This window comes from Taudactylus pleione, unplaced genomic scaffold (assembly GCF_031769625.1).
Source record: "Taudactylus pleione unplaced genomic scaffold, aTauple2 ptg000133l, whole genome shotgun sequence".
Taxonomy (NCBI): domain Eukaryota; kingdom Metazoa; phylum Chordata; class Amphibia; order Anura; family Myobatrachidae; genus Taudactylus; species Taudactylus pleione.
Window position 1 is genome coordinate 2,420,654 of NW_028284535.1, and position 18,067 is coordinate 2,438,720.

General features: G+C 43.8%; 1 protein-coding gene across 3 annotated transcripts in view; it reads left to right on the plus strand.

Moving 5' to 3' along the window:
* The window catches only part of CAMK1 (calcium/calmodulin dependent protein kinase I), a 153,371-nt gene that overhangs the window by 33,294 nt on the left and 102,010 nt on the right, over positions 1 to 18,067 (plus strand). For all 3 annotated transcript variants that reach the window (XM_088473269.1, XM_088473270.1, XM_088473271.1), the window contains one exon: positions 8,831 to 8,964. In XM_088473269.1, the coding sequence (XP_088329395.1) occupies positions 8,879 to 8,964 (86 nt within the window). In that variant the 5' untranslated portion in view covers positions 8,831 to 8,878. The remainder of the gene's footprint in view (positions 1 to 8,830; positions 8,965 to 18,067) is intronic.

The window sequence follows — 18,067 nt, forward strand, 5'->3', positions numbered from 1 at the left end:
GACGCCCGCATTTCCCCGACGCCGGGAGACCGGCGCCCGGCATCCCGATCGTAGTGATGCCGGGCACCGCGAGCGGACAGCCGCGGGGGGGGAGGGTTAGGTTTAGGGCTCCCGGGGGGGACTTAGGGTTAGGCACCCCCCCGGGAGGGTTAGGGTTAGGCTATGGGGAGGGAGGGTTAGGGTTAGGCACCCCCGGGGGACTTAGGTTTAGGCAGCGGGGAAGGGGGTGGTTAGGGTTAGGCACTTGGGGGGAAGTTAGGGTTAGGCACCCCTAAGGAGGGTTAGGGTTAGGGGGGTTAGGTTAGTAGATACTCACCTATCCACGATCGGGATTTCCAGCGCTGTCGGGCTTCCGCTGCTCGGAACTCTGCTGATGTCGGGCTGCCGCTGACGGGAATCGAACCGATTCAGTCTGCACCCCCCCCCCCCAGTGACGCCAATCCTGTCCAATAACCCAGTTATACATGTGTATAGTGTGTGTGTGTATACACTCGATCTGTCATTCACCATAACCAACGATGCAGTGCAATTACATGCAGCATGTGTCGTCATACACTGTGTTGTCCAGTGTGCATGTCGCGAGTTATGTAACGTTGCATCGCACTGTCGCTGGATCGCACATTGTATAGTGTGTTCCCAGCTTCACAGTGAAGGTGGCTGATCCGTAAGCAGCTGTAAAAGACCTGTAGTTATAAATGTATAAAATAATAAAGATAAATACTGTACGTGTAGGCAGCGGGCGCACTATTATGGCAGTACTTTGGCTATGAACGACCATTCAGGTTATTTTAAGCTTTCCGATTTTCTAAAGATAAACGGTGTCTGTAGAGGTGTTATAGGTGTCTGACAAGTGATGTTCTGCTCAGTTTTAGAATATGTGACATCTGCATTATACTCTGAGTATTCGGAATGAATCATTGTGTATAAAGTAACAGTCAGTGTTCTTGCAGTTTAACATTGTTCTTTTCCGTATACTGTAGACGCATAACTGGAACCTACAGCATACTTGCCAACTCTCCCTGATTGTCAGGGAGACTCCCTGAAACAGTAGCAATCTCCCTGTCTCCCTGAAGGGCCGAGCAATCTCCCTGATTTTACTTTGCCCCCAATATGAAGATGTAATATATAAAAATAAACAGAGATATTTACATTCAAATGAGATTATTAGTATAATTGCCCTGTATTGGTTGTAAGGCACAGTGATCCTTATGGCTACATGCATTTTCTGCAATGTATCAGTGTGTTTTCATAAAAAAATACATCTTACTAACTGCTTTTGGGCTCATTTACATTTGGATGTAAATCAATTTTATGACACGCCTGCCAGATGTAGCAGGACACGCCCACTTTAATGCGCACTCAAAGGTGCTGCTTTCACAATCTCCCTGAAATGCTTTTTCAAAAGTAGGCAAGTATGACCTACAGTCAGAGGGCCTGATTCAGCAAAGATTGCACGTACCTGGCCGCGGCGAGAATATGCTAATGAATGCATGCGCACGGCAATCGCAACATAAGATGCAGATGCCCAGCACTACATAAAGCCAGCTCACCTTCCTTTACTCTATGCTAGATCAGTACGCAGGCTTGCAAAAACATCGGAACCATCGATCCCATACGCACAACTGTGGTAGCCCTGACCTGCCGCAGGATTGTGGCAGCTTCCTGTGTACATCGAGACGTACGGCTGCGTATGCCGCCACACAAGCTCAATTATGCACACCCCTGTAACGCCATTCAAACGCACAGGCACGCCTGCGTTCGCACACCCCCCCCCCCCCCGCCGCCACACACAAACGTCTCTCCCTGTCAAACGACATTGGAGGTCTCTCCGTGCTAGCTGCGTATGCCGTGCGATTCCTTACTTGATCGCAATGACTGGTTCGCGCACGGACATTGAAACGCATGCGCAGAGACGCAACATTGGCCAAATGCGAGCTAATTCTTCCGATCCTTGCTGAATCAGGCCCAAAGTCCCCACTTCTGCTCGTGGGATATAAAGAGTAAACTAAATCCTATTAGCTGGTTTAGAAATAATATCCCTGTATTATTGTACAGTTTAAACTAATATGAAATAGAAAGGTAACACTGCGCTATACCCCTTCTATGTGATGACTAAATGATTAATGATAAATGAATGCAGGATGTGAAATGATATAAACACACTTTTAATTCCAAAAATGTGGGTGAAGTGAGTATAATGAATCAGGGTATAAACTTGTGTTCTCATGTAAATATGTCTACACAGTAAGTTGTGATGGTAATCCTACAAAAAAGTCTTAAGGCGCATACACACACAACGATTTTTGAACGATTATCGATATCGTTCAATCGTTGACAAAATCGTTCACTTTCTGAGTTAAAAAGATGAACGATTATCGTTCATGCACGTTCACGTTTGTAGTTCAGTCAGACTGACCAACTCAACGATTTTCAGTAAGGGAATACTCAAAAATAGTTTGTAATTCAAAAAAATCGTTCATTACAATTAGTAAATGAACGATATTAGTAAACGATTTTCGTAAATTTTTTACCTTGAAAAAAATTAACGAAAATTGTTTATTAAAATCGTTCATTTACTAAATCGTTGTGTGTGTATGCAGCTTTAGTGTACACTACTACCCAATGCGATAATATGAGATAACATTGGTGGGTGGTAGGTAAAGTTCTGCTTAATGAAAGTCTGTCTTTCACCTGTGTGTTCAAGTCCGTCCGTGTGAGGTACCTTCACTTCCTTAGTTGAGCGGCGTCCCACTTTCCTTGGCGTTGTGGTGCACCTCTTCTTTCTTTGATGTTGGTTCTGGTGGGAGGCGGTGGGTTTCAGCCCGGTCTTATGGCACACCTAACTCGTGTGGCTACCTCTAGCACTGTGGTTCTCCCTGCGGATCACCTTGTTAAGGTTCACCTTGCGGCTTCTAGCTGTGGAGGTGCCTGGCTCTGGATGTCGTGACCTCCCTCTGGTCCCTATTAGGGGTCCGTGGTTGGTCTTTCCCTCCGGCCCGAGCGGTGCGCCCGCCGTCTGTTCCTGATCGCTTCCTAGTCCAGGTCACGTGACCGCGAGTCCTGTCTCGCGAGTCCTAGCTTCCTCCATGTTGCAGTGTAAACTAATACAAGAATACTTTCTACCAAAGGCTTCCTTCTGAAAAAAATCTGTAGTAAAGTAACTGCACTGATTTAGGGGTCTATTTACTAAGCAGTGTTAGGAGACAAAGTGAAAAGTGATAAGGTGCCAGCCAATCAGCTCCTAACTGCCATCTCACAGGCTGTGTTTGAAAAATGACAGTTGGAGCTGATTGGCTGGCACCTTATCACTTTTTACTCTGTCTCCTAACACTGCTTAGTAAATAGACCCCATAGTCTGTTACAATTAGTAAATTCAATCCAGCATAGTATTACAATCACTTTATTCTCCCCCCCACTCCCCCCCTCATAACCTAAACCAGTGGTTGCCAACCTTTTAATTGGGGTGTGAGCTACTCGAGCCAAATTAAACCTCCTGAAGAGCTACTAAAATTCTAGGAAAAAAAAAAATCTGGCTAATAACCGAACAATTGAAAGTCATTTAATAAAAATGAAAAAAAAAAATGTTTCATAGAAAACAACAATAAATGTAATTAATATAGTGATATCGTTGCAAATTGTAAATAAACTTTAATAACCGGCACATTTCCCTGTTATTTACCGGCAGGTCTGCTGTGTGATTTTTCCAGCAGTGCTGGGCAGGAGTCACTCGCGGTGTTTGTCATGAATTGTGCCGCTCCACCGTGGCGTAGACGCCTTGGGTGGAACCACGGGGAAGCACATCAGGTGATCGTAGCGGCTATGGCAATCACTTGTCTCTTTTCCCTGTGGCTCCACCCACGGCGTCGATTCCACAGGGGGTATGTATCAGAGGTCACTTCTAGCGGACTCTGCAGTACTGCAGCCAGACGAGCTACCAAAATTAAGACTGCAAGCTACCAGTAGCTCATGAGCTACAGGTTGGAGACCACTGACCTAAACCTAACCCTCCCCCTAGTGCTGCCCCTAACCCCTACCCAAACCCTAAGCCTAATACTTGTGGGATGTAAGCGGTGGGGATTCTGGATTCCAGGACAGGGATTATAACGTTGGGATGCTGACTACATCCCCATTAAGGTGTCTTATGTACTAAGCCTTGGAGAGAGAGAAAGTGGACGAAGATAAAGTACCAACCAATCAGCCTCTAACTGGCATTTTTCAAACACAGCCTGTAAAGTGATGGTTAGGAGCTGATTGGTTGGTACTTCTGGTCTCTCCACTCTATCTCCCTCCGCTTTATCTACTCCAAGGCTTATACATAGACCCCTAAAATTGTACACATACCATTAATTACACACAATACACATATATTTTTAAATGTCATCTGATGTGATATGTTTATAAAACAAATATCACAAGGGAGTGGGAATGGGAAAAGAGAACGCAGCACAGGTAAATGAAGAATATGTACCCTATGGGATAAATATAACGATAATTTATATGATTATTATGTAGGTGACTGAGGTGCTCCCTGGGAGTAACTAGTTTATACTAAGAGGAAGAGAAAAGAACAACTCCCTAGTTTGGGGCACACTGAGTCATGTATTAATATTAAAAATTTACTTTTATTATTATATATTAAAAAAAAAAAAAATTCCTTAGTTGGAACTCTGAAAACCAAAACAAAACAACTTATTTTTATCCTTGAAAAAGACAGAGTTATATCATCATTAATATAACAATTGCTTCTCAAAGTATACACTACGGCCCTCATTCAGACCCACTCGCGAGCGGCTGTCCGCTCGCAAGTGGGTCGATGGTCCGCACTGCGCATGCGCACGACGGAGGGAGCTCCGTCGTGCGCATGCGCGAGACGCGACGAGCGAAGGACTTTCCTTCGCTCGGAGTGTCTCATCAAAGGGGGGCGTGCTGTCGACGTTGACTGACAACACGCCCCCTTTGGTGGGCGTGCCGGGGGCGTGCCTGCCAGATGGAGGCGTTCCCAAGGGAACGCCTACCGTCTGAAGCCGGCCCCACTGACATCACTAGTGATGTCAGTGGCAGTGATTTTGGCTCTGATAGAGCCAAAATCACTCCTGGCCTTGCTGTTGAAAAACTCAACCGCAGGCTTTTGCTCGCAGTTTCGATCATCGCGACCATCATCCTGCACGCTCGTATAGGCTGTGGGTGGTGACCCACAGCTATACGAGCGTCCAGGAGGACGCTCCATATTAATGGAGGTGGGCCCTGAGTCAGAGCGAGCGCTCTGGTCAGAGCGTCCGGCTCTGAATCAGGGCCTATGTACATGCAGACAGTGAAAAAATATTAAATCAATATAAATAACAATATGAGAAAATGTATATTAAACAGATGAAAAGTGCTAGTGCAACATGGTATATTTGCGGTTTTCAAACAGATATTGTAACATGTGGAACAATCATGAGAAATTAATAATTATAGTGATATTCAAAAAAGACATGAATAGCAGCAATTGTTAATAAAGTGCCAGTGCTTCCATTGCATGTATATCTGAGCAAATTACTGCTATTCATGTCTTTTTTGAATATCACTATAATTATTAATTTCTCATGATTGTTCCACATGTTACAATATCTGTTTGCAAACCGCAAATATACCATGTTGCACTAGCACTTTTCATCTGTTTAATATACATTTTCTCATATTGTTATTTATATTGATTTAATATTTTTTCACTGTCTGCATGTACATAGTGTATACTTTGAGAAGCAATTCTTACATTAATGATGATATAACTCTGTCTTTTTCAAGGATAAAAATAAGTTGTTTTGTTTTGGTTTTCAGAGTTCCAACTAAGGAATTTTTTTTTTTTTAATATATAATAATAAAAGTAAATTTTTAATATTAATACATGACTCAGTGTGCCCCAAACTAGGGAGTTGTTCTTTTCTCTTCCTCTTCTCAGTGATATGTTTATACTTTAAAAAAGAAAAAATCTACTTTAGGAATAAATATACCGTCTAAAACAGAAGGAACTCTCATTAATATCAAAACCTGAAAACAATGGGGCCTGGTTCATTACGGATCACAACTGCATAAGTTGGCTGATTGTTGCGTACTGTGTATGAATCGCAGTGCGCGGCCGCGAAGGTTACACTGCGATCACACTGTGAGCACGCAGAGCACGGTAAGCCATCGCAGAGTGAGTGACAAGTCGTCAGCGTTCGGGGGTGATGATGGGGGAGTGGCCAGAGAAACACAGACGTGCTTTTCTTTTTTTCTTTCGTTTCTATTTCTGTTTCTTTTTCTTTTTTTAACAAGTAGAGATGTTGCCCATAGCAACCAATCAGATTCTAACTATTATCTTCTAGAAGGTGATCGTTAAATGTAATGGCGGGTATACACTTGCCGATTAAAAATAGCAATTAAAATTAACTATATGCCGGGCTGCCCTCCAAGCACTGCTGTCAGTGTGAATGAATGCTGGACGCATGCGCCCGGCATCCATTCACCGGCGGTGACCGCTAGACCGCAGTTTTCCCCACCCGTCGGACATTGCGACCAGCGGGTGGGGACCGCACCCGCAGGCTATTTCAGTGTTGTGCCGCACCTGAGGGCAGGGTGCTTTTTGCCCTTTAGAAATAGGGTGCTAAAAGTACTCACCTTAATAACTAACAATAAACAGTGGGGTTTTGGTTCATGAATTGATCAATGCATTTAAAGCTGGGTACACCTACTTACCTTCAATCCCTGGACAGGTCCTCTTGTCCAAGTAGGCATCCACGTCTTCTGAAAAAAAAAAAAACGAAGTCCATACCCTCGAACTTTAGTTTTGTCCTCTATGACGAATGACAGCCCAGCCGCGGCATTTCTCTTTAGAAAGCCTGCAGCTGAGAGTTCATTGGCTGAGAGAGGTGAGCCTCTGCCTCTCTCAGCCAATGAACGCCCCCCCATCATTGGTGAGCACCACTAGATAAACTTTAGATGCAGATGTCACTTGACAGGCACACCCTTGACACCTATTCATGCACAGATCCGTGCATGTATCTGTGTTTAAATAAAAAAATGCTTGTCAAGGTAAAATTAAAATGAAAATTTTTTTTTTACGTGGGGTCCACCCCCTAAAAGCACAACCAAACCCGGACTTTTCAGAGCCAGTCCTGATTGTGAAAATGCAGTAGACAGGGGACATATCTTTTGTCATTCGTTAGTGTATACACACTGCACAATATGCCGCGAATCGTCAGAGATTGAGAAATCTTCCTGCATGTAGAGAAGATCAGAAGATACGACCAACGACCAGCGTAAGCGCGACTGGTGATCAAGTGTACACACTGGACGATATGAGCGATTTGTCGTTCCGCTCTCGTCTAGTTTGTACGCCTTAAGCTTGTAGCCACCTTACTGGGGTCCCTTGACGGAAGCTGTAAGCTTAAGTGCCTTGATCAATTCATGAACAGAAACCCCATTATTTATCATTAATATTGTAAGTCATTATGGTAATTGCAGAGCCCCTGTGATTTCTATTTCAACAATGTGGTCACATACTGTGTGTGTGTGTGTGTGTGTGTGTATATACGGTATGTGTGTGTGTGTGTATATATAATATATGCTTCCCAAATGGGACGCACTCCTGGATTTTCAAGAGATATTTCAACAATGGCAGGTGTGGCAACATTTCAGTGCCTGGTTTTAATAATACGGCACTATAAAACCAGGCACTGAAATGTTTCCAAACCTGCCATTGTTGAAATATTTCTTGAAAATCCAGGAGTGCTGCACAATTTGGGAAGTATTTATTTATTAAGTCATGCGGGCATCCAGTGTTCTTTGCACTATAGGGAGAGCCAGACCACTTGTGCAAAATATATAATATTTTATTACAAAATGATTGTCATTCTCTTAGCCTGGAGTGCTGCACAACGTGGATTTTGTAGGTATTGTGCAGGCGCCCATGGATTTTATATAGGGAGAGCCACCGTATTGTGCGGTCTCCGGCGGTGACCGTTTCACTTCCTGAAATAAACCCTCAGTTTATTGCTATGTTGATTCACCACCTGCTGGAAATGCCATAAGCCGAGGTTCACAGGTGCCAGCCAGGAACAGCTAGATGCCAAGAGCTGCCTATTGTATGTCTTCACCTCCCGCTGACTGGCACCAAAACTCAAAATATACTGAAGGCAGCCAGATTAGATGGCTCCTGTCATTCAAAAAGTCACCAGCATCATTGGTTATTTAGAGACCAGACACAAAGTAATATCTGAACAATAATGTCCCATTGCTGCCCAATAACTGATTGGTGCATGTAAAGCAGTGGTTCCCAAATTGTGCACCGTGGCACCCTGGGGTGCCTCAGGACACTTGCAGGGGTGCCTTAGGTTGGTTGTCCAGAACCAAATCAAATTATTTATGGTCAATGTAATGTAAATATGTGGACAAACAGAAGCACAAACCTGTCCCCCACCACATAACTGACCCTAAGGATGACAGGTCAGCACAATTTACTTTACTACATTTTTTTTTTTCTGAATTTTTCATTAACTTTTGGCTAAGGGGTGCCGGGAAAACATTGTTTATACTCTAGGGCCCCGTGATTCTAAAAAGTTTGGGAACCTCTGATGTAAAGTTAACTGCACGCTAGAGTCGGTTAGAAGGCTGTGTTGGGACCTTTTAGTTCCACAGAAGCTGTTCAGCCATAGTTTATCATGTGTCAGTAAGGCATTAGGCAAGCTAATCCTTACTTCTCTATTTTACAGTGTTGTCACTATATAAATAGGCTGACATGTGAAATCCTTGCATATGTTCCATGAGAACTTTTTGACCGACCCATAACCAGGAATCTGTTTATTTCCAGACTCGAAGGTCACTTCAGCCACTGAGGGGCCACGGAACGCCGGTCAGGATGCCCCTGGGAGACGATGGGCCTAGCTGGAAGAATAGAGCAGAGGACATAAGAGATATTTATGAGTTTCGGGATGTGTTGGGAACGTGAGTATCTCTGTTGATGGGGGTTGTGGCACTAAATTATTACAATACATTACTGTCCATTTTAGAGATAATAATATTTTTTATATTATGTACACTACCGTTCAAAAGTTTGGGGTCACCAAAACAATTTTGTGTTTTACATGAAAACTGACTTTTATTTATCAAATGAGTTGCAAAATGAATAGAACATATGGTCAAGACATTGGCAAGGTTAGAAATAATGTTTTTTATTTGAAATAATGATTTTGTCCTTCAAAATTTACTTTCGTCAAAGAATGCTCCTTTTGCAGCAATTACAGCATTGCAGACCTTTGGCTTTCTAGCTGTTAATTTGTTGAGGTAATCGTGAAGAAATTTCACCCCACGCTTCCTGAAGCACCTCCCACAAGTTGGATTGGCTTGATGGGCACTTCTTGCGTACCGTATGGTCAAGCTGCTCAATGGGGTTTAGATCTGGTGACTGCGCTGGCCACTCCATTACAGACAGAATACCAGCTGCCTGCTTCTTCCCTAACTAGCTCTTGCATAATTTGGAGGTGTGCTTTGGGTCCTTGTCCTGTTGGAGGAGGAAACTGGCTCCAATCAAGCGCTGTCCACAGGGTATGGCATGGCGTGATAGCCTTCCTTATTCAAAATCCCTTTTACCTTGTACAAATCTCCCACTCTACCTGCACCAAAGCAGCCCCAGACCATCACATTACCTCCACCATGCTTGACAGATGGTGTCAGGCACTCTTCCAGCATTTTTTCACTTGTTCTGTGTCTCACAAATGTTCTTCTGTGTGATCCGAACACCTCAAACTTCGATTCGTCTGTCCATAACCCTTTTTTCCAATCTTCCTCTGTCCAATGTCTGTGTTCTTTTGCCCATATTAATCTTTTCCTTTTAGTGGCCAGTCTCAGATATGGCTTTTTCTTTGCCAATCTCCCTAGAAGGCCAGCATCCCGGAGTCGCCTCTTCACTGTAGACTTTGACACTGGTGTTTTGCAGGTACCATTTAATGAAGCTGCCAGTTGAGGACTTGTGATGCGCCTATTTCTCAAACTAGAGGCTCTAATGTACTTGTCTTCTTGCCCAGTTGTACACCAAGGCCTCCCACTTCTCTTCTACTCTGGTTAGAGCCTGTTTGTGCTGTTCTCTGAAGGGAGTAGTACACACCGTTGTAGGAAATGTTCAGTTTCTTGGCCAGTTCCCGCATGGAATTGCCTTCATTTCTAAGAACAAGAATAGACTGGCGAGTTCCACATGAAAGTTCTCTTTTACTGGCCATTTGGAGAGTATAATCAAACCCACAAATGTTATGCTCCAGATACTCAACTAGCTCAAAGGAAGGCCAGTTTTATAGATTCTCTAACAAGCAAACCTGTTTTCAGCTGTGCTAACATAATTGCACAAGGGTTTTCAAGGGTTTTCTAATCATCCATCAGTCTTCTAATGCGCTTAGCAAACACAATGTACCATTAAAACACTGGAGTGATGGTTGCTGGAAATGGGCCTCTATACACCTATGTAGATATTCCTTTAAAACCCAGACATTTGCAGGTAGTATATAGTCATTTACCACATTAATTGGGTATGATGTTGTGTCTTATTGATAGCGCAACAAGGTATAAGTATGTAAAATTGGACAATTTATTCTTAATTAAAACATGGATCAAAAAATGGCATAAATAAATGTATGGAAATAAAATGCAAATAAAATTGGATTACAAATATGATGAAAACTGACATATGAAAAAACAATACAGTATAATTAAAATGGTACTACAATGTAACCAATAGTGGATACAGCTGATTCTAGTACAGACAATGTATGTGTAAATAGAGACAATCGTAACAATTCGTTTTGGAAGGTCTTGTCTGGTAGAGCAAAGTCCTGATGCAATGCTGCATAGGGTGCTATAATTGTTGTTTAAAGTTGGTAGCGATGGCTACTAGATGCTGCGTGTGGTGCAGTATTGCAAGTGTCTGTACGTGGGTGCATGCACCCCCTACCTCATCCTGGAGTGCCGTGTGGTAGTTTGCTGCTGGTGTGGCACAAATGTGTGCCGTGATGTGAAGGAGGCCTCCTTGTACGGTCTGTGTGCCGGGTCCCTGTCCGTGGTGCTGCCGCTGCCTGGAATGGCGGCGGCTGCTGCTTGCGGCGCTCCGACAGTGAGTGTGCACTGTACCTCACCGCCGGTATGGTGGTTACTGGGGTCTGTCCAGCAGTTCCAGATTGTAGAAGGGGGCGTGGCCAACACATTTCACCTGCTGCAATTAGTGCGGGCTTTGTCAGGGCTGACTAAGCCCGCACTAATTTCAGCGGGTGAAACGCTGCCGCCACCGCCACCCATTCCAGGCAGTGGCAGCACCACAGACAGGGACTCAGCACACAGACCGTGCAAGGAGGCCTCCTTCACATCACGGCACACATTAGTGCCACACCAGCAGCAAACTACCAAACGGCACTACAGGATGAGGTAGGGGGTGCATGCACCCACGTGCAGACACTGGAAAAAGGTTGCTACCCTGCGTAGTCTGGGACACGTGGTAGCTATTTGGAATAGCAGTCCTTTTTTTTTTTTTTTTTTTCTTCTTTTTTGGCTTACTGAAATCTGAAGCTTTAGAAATCTCTCCTCTCCTGCTACCTCCTCTCTGGGCTGAGTTATCAAAAGGCAGAAATGGCTGTTTTCATCTGCGATCTGTCCTTTTTGTGCCTCGTCCCCTATTCCAACAGCCCCCGTCGCGGTATGATTCGCTAGTGACTGCAACATCCTATATTTGCATAAGGAAACGTACAGTAGTTAATGAACATGCCTTTCTTGTAATAGGAATAGGATTTATTTACTTGATATGTTGTATATGATAAACTGCATCATTATGGGATTTTTGTTCGTTGCTTCTCTAAAGTGATTTAGGGGGAGAGTTATCAAATCTTAGAGAGATAATATGGAGAAGTTGCGCATAGCAACCAATTAGCCACTATCATTTTACAGGCTGTGCTGGATAAATGACCGTTAAAAGCTGATTCATTGCTATGAGCCATTTCTCCACTTTATCTCTCCAAGACTTGATCGGTCTCCCCCCATAGACCTAATACAAAGCATGGATACAGGTAAAGAGAAGGCTGTCTTGGATTTTGGTACGCAGACTATAGTGACTGACTGACTGGTTTGGAGTAGTATGTACATTCCCAGTTGCTTGGCTGAGGCATGAGGTGCAAAGAGAATCGTGCCTCGGTGGTGTATAGCGAATCAATGAGCTGCAATCTTCTCCACTGAGCTGCAATCTTCTCCACTTTCGCTGCTGCTACTGTCATTCGCTGTCTGGTAGACTTTTAAGTAAACTGCTACTTCTCAGTGTTTATCCGCTTTAAGATGATCAGTTGGTCCATATGGTAGGAACCCATCCCATTAATGTCTCCCGTCTATGTGTTTGCACATATATAAAGCATTATCCAACTGGGAGGGCGGATAAGAGGTCACCGGATAACCATCTTTATACATACTGGAAAGTGAAAATGAAGGGCTTGTATATGAAATAGCTGGAATGCCTGTGGTTTATTGCATAATCTCTACAAAGCTGCCAGTTGAGTTGATTAAGTGTTTTTAGAATTTATTTTCTCTTTTTTTCTTTATTTTTGAGTAAAAAGTGACTTGGCCATTTTAACTGATATTAATGCAAATTTCAAAGCCTAAGCCACTGCCATTTTGCGCATACAGGGTGCATCAGTCCCCCCCACAAAATGGCCTCAAATTGGGACTGTCCTGGGGTATGCTATAAGATCGATCTATCTATCTAGGTTTTTTTACCTCTTACTTACATAGACAGGATGCAGCCATTTTATGGGCCGACTAATTCTGACCATCAGCCCGCTAGGACAGTGCTTCACTCAGTTCCTAAAGACACACTAACAGTCCAGGTTTTAAAGATATCCCCACTTGAGCACAGGTAACCTAATCTAATCTGTCATTTTGATTCAACCATCTGTGCTCGAGCACAGATATCGTTAAAACCTGGACTGCGCCCTGAGGAGAGAGTTTGAGGAGCACTGCTCTAGTATCTGGTGAGCAGGCCGGAGACATGAGGCAAAAAGTGATGTCAAGTGTACAGAGCAATATGTTTTACTGCGGCCTCCTCAGGCCTCTACACGGGTCCAGAAATATGAAAGAGAAAGTAAACAGATTTTACAAATGTCCACTTTAGGCAAAGCTATGGGACTAACATTATGCTGGACACCAGTGTCTTAACAGGAATAGTTATGATATACCACTGGGCGGGATGCCGGTGGCCAGAAGTCCGACAGCGGCATCCCCATCTTACATATCCCCACAGGGGCTGGTAAGTACCCTAACCCGGGATTTCGGCGTCGGTATACCGATGTCTGGCATCCCGTCCGCCAGCACCTTAACCGCATCCCATCTAACATACTTGTATTTTGGGGATTTTCTAAACAATATGATAATGTTCAGGTGTCCCTACACAAGACCTAATATGTCGGGCAGCTATAATGCGGTATATACGCTCTTTGGTTATTTTCATCTCATTTAGATCAGTAATACAGATTAATGATGGCCACCCACTGTGTCATCTTCTAACCGTAGTGACGCTGGAACACGTCCGCTCTTTGGATCATGAGACGATGGCCTGGATCTTGTCCAATTTGGCCACCTGACTAAATTGGACACTGAGGGCTTTTTGTATTAAGCAGTGAAAAGCTGCGGTGAAGTTGCCCATAGCAACCAATCAACTTTTTGAAGTAGCATTTATCAAGTACAGCCTGTAAAATAATTGATAGGAGCCGATTGGATGCTTTGGGCCACTTCTCCACGCTTTTCACTGCTTGATACATAAAGCCCCGAGTCTGGTGCTGGGTCCGAGTGGCGGTCTTGGCAACTTTTTACTTTTGTATTTCTTACAGACATTAACGCTAAGGATCTGGTGTATGGGTAATTTACCTTCCAAGCCTATCTACAATATTTATTAGTATGTGTGTTAGCGCTGTGTGATGTGTTTTGAGTAGATGTAAATAGTGGGGTAATATTACGATGGGTTCTTTGGCGCTCCCTTTACATAGCTCTATAAATGCCTATCCCCCCTTTCTGACCGTCCCAGACAGTGATCTTTACGTTACATGCTTGTGGGGCCGAAGATTTCAGGTTATGTTCTTGACCATTTTTGTTGTTTATGTGGAATCGTGATGTTAAGCTCCTTGTCTCTGACCTAAATGCCGGTAATCTTTGGTTACACACTTCCTGTCCGGTTTTTCCCTCTGATGGGAACTTCTTTCCAGCGTAGTTCTTAAGCCTTTGATGTGGGAGAGTGGCCTTGTAGGAAACCTGTTTTTATCTATTTCTACTTATTTATACAGCGCTCATAAATAGCTACCGGCCGCCCCTGATTTGAAGGGAGAGTCCTAGGGCCCATATCTCTGTCTGCAATTTAATATTTTACTGCATGGTACATCTCCCATCTTTCTGTATGCTGCATCCTTTACATTGTTTCTCCTCTAATGCTGGCCATACACTAGTACGACCAGCATAAGATGAGATTCATCTTACGATTTCCCTTGAACTCCCCGGCAGCTCCCTGGCAGAGTCGGCCGCACGATTGACACACGATGTACATACGATCTCACGATACGATCGATCTGCAGTTTAGGAGGGAAGGTCATTTAAAGAACACACACTTCTTCAAAATGTCACTGAAATGACGCCGATCGGACGCACGATGCATCGCATGTACAAATACACGGCGCGATGGGCATACGATTACGATTGATAATATGGGCTGCACATCTGGTCATACGATACGTTTTAAGGCGGGAGCGCGCATTGGATCGTATCCCACCTAAATACTACACGATTTCCACACGATTCATCATCCGACGCGTCTGAAATCGGGCAATTGGCCCGAAATCGCACTAGTGTACGGCTATCACTATTCTGTATATACAGGCTCCTGCCCCATCTGTCTTTATGCTGTGCGCTATTCACTGTATCCGTTCTTATCCAATATATATAGCCAGCTGTACAATCCCACTTGTTTTCTGTAAGGTGAATCCACTGTCCTCTATTTGTTTGTGTGCTGAAGGAGGGATTAAATACACAACATTTTCTATAACACGGTTACGTTGAACAGGGATTTAGCTCTTGGATTGAGTTACTGGTGATTCCCTACACATAATTTTGTTGCCTTCAGAATTCTGCGGAATAGGCATTTTGGTAGAGCTGTATTGAGCCCCGGGGAGAAGTAAAGTGGAGCAGTTGCCCACAGCTTCTGTCATTTATCAGCGGAACTGCTGGTTGAGAGGATGGGGGAATATTTTGAAATTCTCCATTCTTGTCAGAGTTCCCCATTTGATGCGTTTGAGCTGCTCTTATGCCTATATCGGCAATATAGATCGTCTAACAAAGGGTGGAATTCTCCCTCTCGAAATCAGCACTAAACTCTCACAAGTTCTCACTTCCTCTCGTCGCTGGGATTGCAGCTGTTTGTAGGACGTGGAAACTTGGAGTGGAAACGCTTTCCCTGGAATCACAGCTGATCTTGATAGGAAATCTCTTTTGCTTCCTATAGCTAAACATAAAAGAAAACTCTCCGGGCCAGCCAAGGGAAACGCAGATTAATTCTAAGTAGACCGCAGTGTTGTGGTTTTTAGAGGAACGTTATTTATAAACATTTCTCTTTTTTACCGTTTATTTGTATAGCGCCATAATATTCCTTAGCGCTTTACAGTCGGGGAATTCATATTCACAGCAAAATAAGTGTTTGGATCTTATATGTCCAGTTGCTACAGTGAAAGGACGAACAATGATTTTTTTTTTTAAATCTTCCCATCTCTTTCCCCCTCCCCACTGGTCTCTCACTCTCTCTCCCTCATTTCTACCCCCACCTCACCATGGGGTCTATTTACTAAGCAGTGTTAGGAGACAGAGTGAAAAGTGATAAGGTGCCAGCCAATCAGCTCCCAACTGTCTTTTATCAAACACAGCCTGTGAAATGGCAGTTGGGAGCTGATTGGCTGACACCTTATCACTTTTCTCCTCTTCACTTTTCACTTCTCCTAACACTGCTTAGTAAATAGACCCCCATGTCTCTTAACCCTAATTGCATCCTAACACTAATTTACAATGTTAACATTTTGAACACGTCAACAGGCCATCTTCATTGTAGACATTCAAATCATGTATGACAATATGGTGTTGACATTTTTGTTTGTTTGACATTCACAATCTTGACTGGAAGCCCTTAACCTTGTCCCTACTCCCCAGCCTGTCTGCTGCTCCAGGAGCCGGGAGAGGGGAAAAATCCTGTACATCCAAACAGCGCTGGGGCGAGAAGACTGGAGAGTCGGGCAGACAGTGAGACCTGTGAGGGGAGGGAGAAACGGGGCTTACCTCCAACTTTTCAAGCTGGGTACACAGTGGAGCGATGTCGGAATGAGAAATTGTGCAGTCTGTTTGCACGATATGCACCCTCCCGCGGTCGCTTGCAGTGTGATTGTTCTGTCGGTCATTACATCATTCTGATAGGTACCCAGGATCAGGTATGTCGGCCCGACATATCAGCTGGATACGCAATGCTCAGTGTGTACCCATCTTTGCCAGATGGACATTTATGACCATTATATAATGGATTATATCAATGTATACCTGAACTGCATCACACCGATATCACCACTAAATGGCACATTTTACTTTGAAGATCCATATTGGTGTGTATTAAAATTCAGGAGGTATCTTGTGTACCATATTTAAGTGCACTGTATTGCGGGGATCTTGCATAATTGAATAAATATGTGCAATGCAGAGCTCATAAATCCGGTAAAACTGTCGCTCCTAATACACACATTTTAGGAGCGGCGAAGTGTTCAGTTTCCAGTCCAGTTTGAGCGATGTTCCAACAGTTTTAGGAGGGCACGGCCAGACCAATTAACTAGTGATCTGAAGAAAGGAGAACAATCCCTTTTTAAATTGCAAACTTTCCCAGAATAATTTACTCCTTAATTTTTTAAAAACTTTTTGTACTCCCCCCCCTGCATAGCTCTCCAGGCTGTCAGACAAAAGACAAGTCTCCATTTATGTGTCTCAAACCTTAATTGAGTCCCCTTCTTGTTTTAGATCATTGGCTGCTAGTGAAAACTTTGTATCACAGATCCGCTGCTGTTATCTCCAAGTGTTTCTTTAAATTCCCCCGAGCTCCCCGGTCTCTGACAACAGACCTCGACCCCTTGTTCTGCTTCTAGTCCTGAAATCTTCCTTCCTGTGCTTTAACCTCGGGGCTGTGCAATCTTCTGGCTTCTGATAAAAATACAATACTTTTCCTGTACATGAGCGATCGGACAAGTCTAGCATTACTGCGCCTCCAAAATCTGAATATTCAAGATTTCCTGCTGGTCTAAAAGCTAAAAATACCAATACATTATTTATACTGCAGATCCGGCCTCCCCCTGCTCTTAATCAGATTAAAGGAGAAATGGTTATTTTTCAACACTAACATTAATTTAACCATTAATTTATGGCAGTCACCATCCAGTTTAAGGTGAGCGCATTGGTGTCTGGAGAAAGCTTATTGGTGCAGAACGGGCAGATTGCTGTAAACCCTATAAAGTAGGTTATCCCTCGTTAGTAGGATAAGACAAATTGCGCCGGCTTTGTTACTTAGGGAAACTCTTCTCTGTCCAGGAGCATCCCACCACTCGGCAAAGGGACTGGAAATAATGCGGTAATAGCTCAGTCCCAAATCCAGCATGACTCATCCCAGATTATTACATTGGATAATGGGCGGACATTAACCATTGCCTTGCAAATTTATGTCTGTTTAAAGAGGGGAAAAAAACCCGGAGAGGATAAATCAAAACCACATTGGGCCTCATTTATGATCTGTTCACCTAGGATGAGCCCCGAATGCCGCAGGCACAGACCTGGTGCATAATAGTTTTCTCTGGCGGTAGTGGCAGCGCCTTTCTCCTCCATTTTATCTCCTCCATTTTATCTCCTATCAGTAATCGTGTTTCGCAAAGGGAAATCTCCTTACTGCACTGGAACTTGGAAATCATTGCGCAGTGCATCCTCCCCCCACGGCCTAACAACATGGTTCAGTCATGACCTGAATACT